The following is a 9,225-nucleotide window of genomic DNA, read 5'->3' as shown; positions in this document are numbered from 1 at the left end:
GACATGCAGTGGCGGCAGGCTGCAATGGAGCCTGCAGGTACCCTTGTGCTGGTGCCAGCCCCAACAGGCTTCTCCAGCCGTACCTTTATCGTTTTTCGCTAACGGGTCAGTGTTTTGTCTCGGCAGTGAATTCTGCCCTTGTTTCCCACAGCGTGGTTTCCTCGTAGCCCCGCGCTGTCTCCGCTGTGAGTGCACACACGCAGGCCTGCCACAGCCCTGTCTGCGGAGACCGGGCTGAGCAGCAGCAGAGCTGCCACCGCTTTCCAAGGGCACGGCCAGCCAGGTGCTGCCGCCTCTCCCGCAGCGAGAGGCGAGGCTGGCACAGACGGGGCATTCCTGTGGGGTACATGTCCCGTGTCCTGCTCATCCCCTTTCTGGGGTCTCAACACCTGCCTGTGACTGGAATCGCTGGCGGGCAGGGAGCTCCTCCCGCGCCCTCCGTCCCTCTCCGCAGGCGGGCAGGGAGCAGCACCCGCCCCGCCCTGGCACGCACTCCTGCACTGCTTACCTGCTGCTGCCTGCAGATCAAGTAGCTAATGTCTAAGCAGTCCCATTTAAACCCACAATCAAATTACAGGAACAGAATTAGAAGCCAGACTGGAGCCACTTTAAAAGTTGCCCCTTATTTAATAATTCTGTCGCAGTTATTTTTTCCTCTTATCACCATTTATTCTCATTCTGGGGCTGGTCTGTAATAATAGAGGAGGTTCATTTGTGCTCCCCCTCCTCTTTCCGATGTCTAGTCCTTCTGTGTGGATTTCATTTCTGCCTTGTGAAAAGGCATTAGGATAAATAAAACAAAGATGCTGTACTACAGGGATCTATGTTAATGGGATGGCACCATACTCACCCTTTCCTGCCCTTTCCCACAGGACAGGGGCGAATCAAGCTGCTGGAATCCCCATTTCAGCCCTGCCCCATGCCTTTAGGTATCAATCTATCAAGTGTGGAAGAAGAAATTGCAGCGCAGCTCCTTCTTTAAAAGCAGCGCCGTGCAGAAGCAGGAGCCCGGAGGAAGTGCCGGGGCGGTTTGGGAGCGCCGTGTCCCCTCTAGCGGGGTCTGCGGAGAACTGATGGAGCGAACAAGAGAGCCTCAGCTTCCCAGCCCATGGGCGAAAGGACGGGACAGTCTCCCCCTCCCTCCCGGCTCCGGCCATGCACGAGGCCAGCAGTGCAGGCATGGAGATGCTGGGGTGGTAGGGATGTGCAGCCTCAGCTGGAAGGAGCCGGGGGAAATACTGCTGTAATAATTTGCCTATTAATTAAAGACGTGACTTGGTGAGAGGTTGGATTCATTCACCTGGCTGGATTTTCATCTGTTTCCAGATATTGCTGGGATTAAAATAAATGCATTCATTTTCTCACTAACCCTCCAGCATTTTAGCAAAAACTATTTTTAGAATCCTCATAAAACAAATCTACAGCCATCCTACAACAGTCAAACACTACTGTGTGCTTAGCAGCTGCTGTCCCCCAAACTGCTGCTGAAATCTATATTCAAAAAACCACCAAAATAGTTTATGCATCATTTTGATGCCAACTGCCCCTGTGATGCACCTGAATTCTTGTTTTCTGTGAACAAAGCATGACCCTACCTAATGCACTGAGGCAGGCTTTGCTGTCAGGAACTGTCACAAAGCGTACAAGGTGCTTTGGGATGATGCACAAAGTCCCAGCAGAGCCTGATCCTGTCTGTGCAGAAGAGTTACCTATTGGCACAGGGGCTGAGGCATGAGAGATCTCCATGAAGGTAATTCAGGTTGGATGCAGCTTTCAGGGCTGGAACTAGGTAATCTTAGAAGTTCATTATGAGCCAACCCATTCTGTGATTCTATAGCTTTTGGCCAGGAAGATGTGTTCCTGACTGGGGAGCCTCTTGCACAGCCAGGCCTCTTGCTGAGCACAGGGAGGGGCTGAAAGCTAGGAAGGAGTCAGCACCAGGGGACGAGCCAGTGGCTTCTCACTTTTCTCTGTGCCTTACATGCACCCACTATTGCTCTGCCAAGTTCCTTTGTGGAAACAGCCACAGTGGCTTTGGCTGTGAGTAGGCTCACTGCTGGTGGAATACTTGGACAAATGTGTTTAAGATGCCCAAGAGGCTCAAAGGCTTCATGCTGCAGCTCAGGGAGCTGGACACAGGGAAATAAATTGTGAGCTGGGGGTGTGCAGCAAGCAAATCTGACAGCAGCGTGGTGCTCAGGCCCTGCAAGCCGGGAAACAAACCAGGGTCAAGTGCTGGATGGGGCTCACCATCCCACCACTCTCAGGAATCAAGGGCTGGTCTCTCTTCCTCCATGCATAACCCCACTACCAGAGTCTTCCTCCCACTGTGTTTGCAGGTTATTTTCCTTAACTCTGTACTGATCAAAGCATCTGCTGGGGGTACTCATGGGGCAGAACTGGCCATGGCACATGATTGAACACAGGGGCTCAGTGTGCAGCAGGACAAGCAATCTCACTCCTGGCAGGCACCAAGAAAAGTGCAAACCTTGGGTAGACAAGTAATAATCTCCTTTTCGGAGGGGTTCTCTAGCTGGGGGATTTGCATGGACTGAGCTGTTTAGCCTCCATTTTAGGTTTGAGCTCTGAGTGAGTGTGAGAATCCTTAAATAAAGTCAAAGCAGAGAGGCAGGTGGGCTTCAGGCAAGCATTTAAGTATCACAATAGTACAAAGAAGTGATAGCCACACCTTGCTCCATTCACAGCTCCAGTCATTTACACATCAAATAGTGAATTCGAGAGTGCAGAAATAGACCTGTAAATATATGGAGATCCTGTTTTTGCAGTAATTCATTTTCAAAGCACATCTACTCCTTAGCATGCATTTGGGGTCACACTCCATTTTACAGCCCTGCCCCACTTCCCAAAACTAACAGTTTCAGTTTGCTAGCTTTCCTCTGCAAGTGAAGCATAAAATGCAAGTAAACACCTAACTTGTAGTGTTGTCACCACTTTCATCTTGCTGCTAATTACTAATGCAAATTATGTACATACCTAAAAATGTCTTCAGTACATTCCTGCTACTTGTGTTTCTTATTTTTAGAGTGTATGTGGCAAATATTTCCATATTTTATACTTCTACATTCCACTACCCACATCCAAACCTTACAGTAGGATATCCCTGAGATCAAAGGCAACAGGGCAAACTGGAACAGAGCCACTCCTCTTGCAAAAGATGAATCTATGATCTTTAGTGGCAAGTCTTGATTTTTCATCTTACCTCAGGCAGTCCAGTGACCCCTTCCCACATGCTTTGCCATCAGCTCACTTCTGATTTGCGAAATACAGTTTCTCCTGATTTCTTGAGTGCTGCATGAGAGATAATTCTTTAAGGTTCCTGTCTAAGCAGCAGTCTGAGGGAATGGTTTCCAGCTTGGGAAAAAACACACTTGCATTCCAAGGACAAGCTTTAGTCAAAGGAGGGATACCAATACTTTAAAGTGCCCCATCATATAGTGTAGATCCAACCTTTCCAACCAGACTTCCCTCCAGCTGGCGCTGCAGGCATCCTCACTTTGGTAAACTGTGTTACTTGCACACTAGACACCCCAAACCTTTCTTTCCCTCACCATTTCCCTTATCCTCCTCCAGAACTGACTAGCTCTTGAATGTTCCCACCCCAAAGCTCTTGAGCTGAATTTTTCTGTTTCCAGCTGCCTCATCCTTTTCTAGCTCTTACTGTTCCTTGTGCTGTAGGCTGTCATTCCAGCCACGTGCCTCTACTCTCCACACTGGTCTGTCCATCACTTGTCTAAAAACCTGAAGGCTCCATCCATTTCCATCTGCTGCCACTAACACCAGAAGGTGGCTGCTGCACACACCCGTGTCCTGTTCTGATCTTACCAGTCCCACTAGAATGCTGCTCTCTTCAGCTCCTGTAGTGCCTCATCCTTTCACAAGTTTCATTTGTATTTCCTACAAAACATAAATCCCTCCAAGAAGGCTTCAAGGGAACATGGCTGTGCTGCCATGCTCAAAGATCGCAGGATGGGCTGATGGTCAGCTGGCCAAAAAGACCCAACAAAACGACACATAAGCCAAGAAGCCCCAAGAAATTGCCCTTTTAGAAGCAGTTGACTGTGAGCCTTAGGATTCTGCAAGCTCACATTTTAATGAACGCTGACAAAACAGGTATTCCTGAAAATGTCTGCCTGTACATTAATTCCAGATGTTTTAATTGCATTTAATCTTGTTTTCATCCCACTGAAAAAGCTGCATAACTGTGATCTGGAAGGGCTGGCAATTTGAGGAACCACAAAGACCAGAGAAAGCATTTCAGACAGAGACTGGCACATTAGTTCAGCACAAACAGTTGCAACTGTTAAGCAACCTTAAAAAGATAATTTTTTAAAAAGAAAGGCCAGTGTTGGTTTAATCCAAGTGAAACCAGATGACATTTCTCTTGTTTGGACCCATTTTTCCAAGATCAACACGTATGAATTCACATTTTCCATTTCCATTTCACAATCAGGTACAAACAGGGACTTCCTTGTGATGGTTGCAAATATTTTATTATAGTCTTATCAACAAGTTTTCTGAAAATCAGTTTTTCAGAACTAAAATCTAATCTGGCAGGGTTCAATAAGTAACAAGATGAACTCAGCCATGGCAAACAAAATATTACTAAGTTTCTTTAAATAAATTTTATCACAACAACCTCAGGAAGAATGTGTACAGGACATTTAGGCAGTTTATCTTGGATTTTTATTAATATTTTGGATTCTTTTTGTTATGCTCTAGGCTCTGATACACAGCTGTCTTCATTTTGATGTCAAAATTGGATAGATCTTTGGGTGCCTTTATATCTCTGATTCTTGTCTTATTTTAAAGTGCTGTAATAAAAATAGCATCATCAGCATTCAGTGCTCACCACAGGACATTTAAGCAACCGGTCATTGCACTGAAACAGAACTTCTAGAGAAACTGAGATTATTTCCAGGCAGTAATTGCTCACAAAAGGTCTAGCTCCCAAGTCTTTTCAGCCATTCATTTTCTGTTCAGCACCTCCTATGACATTTATTAAAGTAATTTGATCAGGTTATGTTGCACACAGTAGGACATTCAGATTCCATCTTGACCTTCACAGCAGCATCTAATATTGCCTGGAAGATAATGCAGAATCCTTTTCCTTATACATAAAATCAACATTCTCAGCTTGCAGCTACTTGTTGACAAACACTCACCAGTTTCAGTTAAATACAAGGAAACCTAAGAATATTGAGACATTTGAAAATAGGTATTACTGAATGTTTAATGCATTTTGGATCATTTACCTCAACTAACTAATAACTCTTGATTTCCAGGGCTTAATTGCACATAATTTTTTTAAAAAGCAATATAATGTTTTAACATTAATCAAATATAACATTTAAGGTTTCTTTTATTGTGCAAAACATAAGCAATACATCTTATTAGTACAATAAACTAGGGATATTTAAAACAATATTTACATCCAGTGTGCAATTTTTATCCCTACTTCCAACTTTTGATGTGGAATCTACAATTCCCATCAGTAAGTGCTATCTGAAAATATCAATAATTTGTTTCACCTTTTATTATCTGGTGGAGACTCAAAATTTATTTTTGCATTCGATTTTTATGCACAACTAAAACAGCTGTTTAAAAGTTAATACAAAATAAGACACTGAAAAGGGTGAAAAATAATCATCATGCTGAAGGCATCCACCTAAATGGTGGCATGACTAACAATTTATAGCTTATATTAAAAAATATAATTCTGATTTTCCATTTTCAACTCAAGATTTTAGCAAATAACCCAACCTTTTGTTTTACAGTTCTGGCATCTGCTAATTTAAAAAGTAATTTAATACTTATTTCTAATTAAAATATTTATCTTGATAGATATGAAGTGCTACCAGTCAAGGTAGTCACAAAAACTGATGTTTACATAGCACCCTATAGATAAATATCTCCTTCAGTAACAGAGATTATGTGCTGCTGGGGAACATAACCACATCATCTCCTGAATATTTTAGGTATCTTGGCCTTCCACTTCATAAATATGTGCAATGATTCCTTAATTTGAGAAAAAAATGCACATAATTTAAGTTTTAAGATGGTGCTATCATTAATTCAAATTCTCTTTGTATAAAAGTATCAAGAACTCTTCAGTAGTCAATTGAATATGCAAAAACAGATCAATAGTTTTATGTAAACTTGTTAAAAAACAAACCACCATATTATTTGGCTTTAAAGTGACAAAGTATTTTTCTTAATATAATTTACTAGGCATGTAAAGTACTAACATCAAACTGTAATTCAAAAAGTAGCAGAGACTGGACTATCTCTGATATTGAAATACTCAATTAAAATATACGAAGAATCTCCAAAACATGCAATTGTAATTGAGTACAGTGGTATTGTTCATTCCAATAATAATCCTTCCTATAAGGAGGCTGAATATTAAATAAAATACATTAAGCTGTTGTAGTTCCCAATTAGAGAACATCAATATTCTGCCTCTGCCTCTCCTTCAGCTCAAATTCACTAAAATATGGACTAGGCCTTCTCCTGGAAGAAAATGGGTAATATGCTCACTATCCAGGTGGATATCTCTGAGCCCTAATCAAAATCTTATCAGCTTATCCACAATTGTTAGATTTAGACTAGTAACAAATCCTGCAGTAAAGTGTTAAAAATAGATGGAGTAACTAACAAGCCACCTTCTGTATCTTAAATCACAGAAACCTACACATCAAAATACTTATGGAAGCATGAGGTGCTGGTGACATCATTGACTCTTACAAACTGAGTCTTCCGTAAAAGTTGCACAGATGGAAAAGGATGCCTTGAGATAAATGGAAATAAAATCCAACAGAAGACAGATTTTTTAGTATTGAGCCTCAATTTCTTATAAACTAACAAACATATTCCAGTGACAGACATTGCTCATTATTTTGGTCCCGTCCCTTTCCCAAGATCAGTTTCATAAACTGTTACTGTTCCAATTAAAAAACAAACCCTCTTAAAATATTGTATATGGAGTTCTGGGTTCCAAAATAAAATACATATGCGGTTTCATATTCTTGCTATGAAACACCAGCTAAAAAGTATGAACATTCATCAAGAAACCAAATTGCATTTTGTACATCGTATCTCTATTGATACAGTTCTCCATGTTGGAGAGTTCAGCATTTTTAGAGAGTTCAACATGTGCAAAAGTTCAATTAAATTTTGAAGAAAATTCCAGTTTCAAAAGTTACATGCAATTTTGTATCTGACAGGACAACGTCAAAAAAACAGCTGTACAAAGTTAGCTTAAAAACCTCTTCATTCCCCCCAAAAATAGGCACTCAGTGGTTTAAATGTGCAAATGGCTTCTTAGAAGAAACAGTGTGCATGTTTGCAGAGCCTGTTCCATTCATTAGCTCTGCATTCTTTAGTGATTTCCTAGAGAATATTGCCATTAAATGCTATCTACGGTATGACTTTCTAAAGGACAGAGGACATTCAGTCCACAGAGTCACAGATGTCTTTCACTTTCTCGTTGAAGTCTTCAGGTTGATCAGCGTACACGTAATGACCTGCACCAAGGATAGCCTGGAGGATAAAGGTGAAGAAGCACGTCAATATCCCAGAAACGTAATAAACAAATAAATACTGGGACAGGCTTTTACACATTACCTAAGAGTTGGCATCATACAACCTAAAAAACATTCGAAACATAAGGAATACCAAAATATTATTTGCCTTGTAAAGAAACGTTCCTGCACAGGAAAAGAAAGTAAAACCACTGCTTATTCAGCTGCTCACCTTGCTGAAAAAAACCCCACCACTGAAGTGTGCACAAGGCACTGAACAAAAAATTTAGTAGATATATATGCCTTGCATATCAGATTTCTGATGCAGCTTGATTCCCTTCTCTCTGCACTCAAATAGGCTATTTCTAAAATTTGTTATTCTCTGTAAAAATGCTACAAAATAAACTGTCACCAGAGTGTACAGCAAAGGTACTTGACCTGTTTTGTTTCTATTTTACAGTCAGTCCAAGACTAATCCTTATTTAAAACTACTTTTCCCTCCCCTCCTTAAAACACCCTCTCATAAGTCTTTAACCCAATCTCCTACAAGTATAGGTATGTTATTGTGTTAAAAACTCCAAGAAACTCAAAGCAAAAATTACTTAGGAATAACTGCATGTAACAAAATCACAGATTTTCTGTGCATTTTACAAGCATGGCACTGCCAGTCCACATCTCAGTCTCATTAAAGCCCCTGGCCTCCTATGGGTTTTTGAGCGTGCCTGCAATTCTACCACTCCAATTTACCTTTTAGAATCTGTATTTGGCTAGGCAAAATTTTAACCTGGAATACAATATGATTACCCACAGTCCCTTCTAAAAGCCCCTGACCAGAGTGGCAAAAAATCTCCCTGAATGGTATAAGCTTATCTCAGCAATATACTGTACACTTTTTAACAGTGACTTTCTGGTACAATGCTCTCTCTCTGGTTAAGCAGTTAAGTGACACTTTCAATCTGGATGTCAGCATTTATGAAATGTATCTGTGCTCTTTAACACACTTAAAACAGTTGGATAACAATGTCTTTTCTTTGAGTTCCAGCTCTAAATTCAGCTGTATCAAGTTATAAAATCTTATTTGGATGACTTGTTCTAGTATACTATCAACATGACATATTGTACACTTCTGTCCAGATAGCTCCAGACATCAGTAACATCACAGCTGGTGTGTTCAAACATTTCATCACCTCACAGCATTTTAACATGTATGCATATTCAATTATCATAGCTGACTGGTGTGAAAATGTGTGAAGAATACTTTTAAATTAGTTTGGTTTTATAGAAATCAAGAACAAAAACTGCAGTGTGCACATTCACATCAAGTTGTAAGTACACACATTTCAAATGACAATATCCTACCTCTGAACAAAAATGTCTTAGGTAGTTAATGACTTAAAGAAAGATGCTCACGAGAACCTAAGCACCAGGTACAAACTACCCTCTTATTAGAGGAGCAAAGGCATTATACAGACAGATGAAGAGAGTTTTAAAGTCTCCTCTCAGGAGAACTGGTGTGGTTTGAAACACAGTGACCACATCATCTATAAGCACATTGTAGAACAAAGTAAAGAATCACCTTGCTCACAGATCTAGTTTGGCTTTTAGTGCTACATTTAGTTTTCTTCTTAGCCTGGGGACTCAACACTTTTGTCTAGGTTTTCTCTGATGTAACATTTGTTTTTTC

The 9,225-nt window shown here is 41.0% G+C and overlaps 1 protein-coding gene across 1 annotated transcript in view; it reads right to left on the bottom strand.

Annotated features, from left to right (window-relative positions):
* Positions 1-4,681: 4,681 nt before the first annotated feature.
* Positions 4,682-9,225, bottom strand: part of ABHD5 (abhydrolase domain containing 5, lysophosphatidic acid acyltransferase) — a 28,359-nt gene continuing 23,815 nt past the window's right edge. Inside the window, exon 7 of the mRNA XM_063408505.1 lies at positions 4,682-7,560. Within this exon, the coding sequence (XP_063264575.1) occupies positions 7,471-7,560 (90 nt within the window). The 3' untranslated portion in view covers positions 4,682-7,470. The remainder of the gene's footprint in view (positions 7,561-9,225) is intronic.

This window comes from Prinia subflava, chromosome 1 (assembly GCF_021018805.1).
Source record: "Prinia subflava isolate CZ2003 ecotype Zambia chromosome 1, Cam_Psub_1.2, whole genome shotgun sequence".
NCBI lineage: Eukaryota > Metazoa > Chordata > Aves > Passeriformes > Cisticolidae > Prinia > Prinia subflava.
This window is presented reverse-complemented; position numbering and strand designations above follow the sequence as displayed.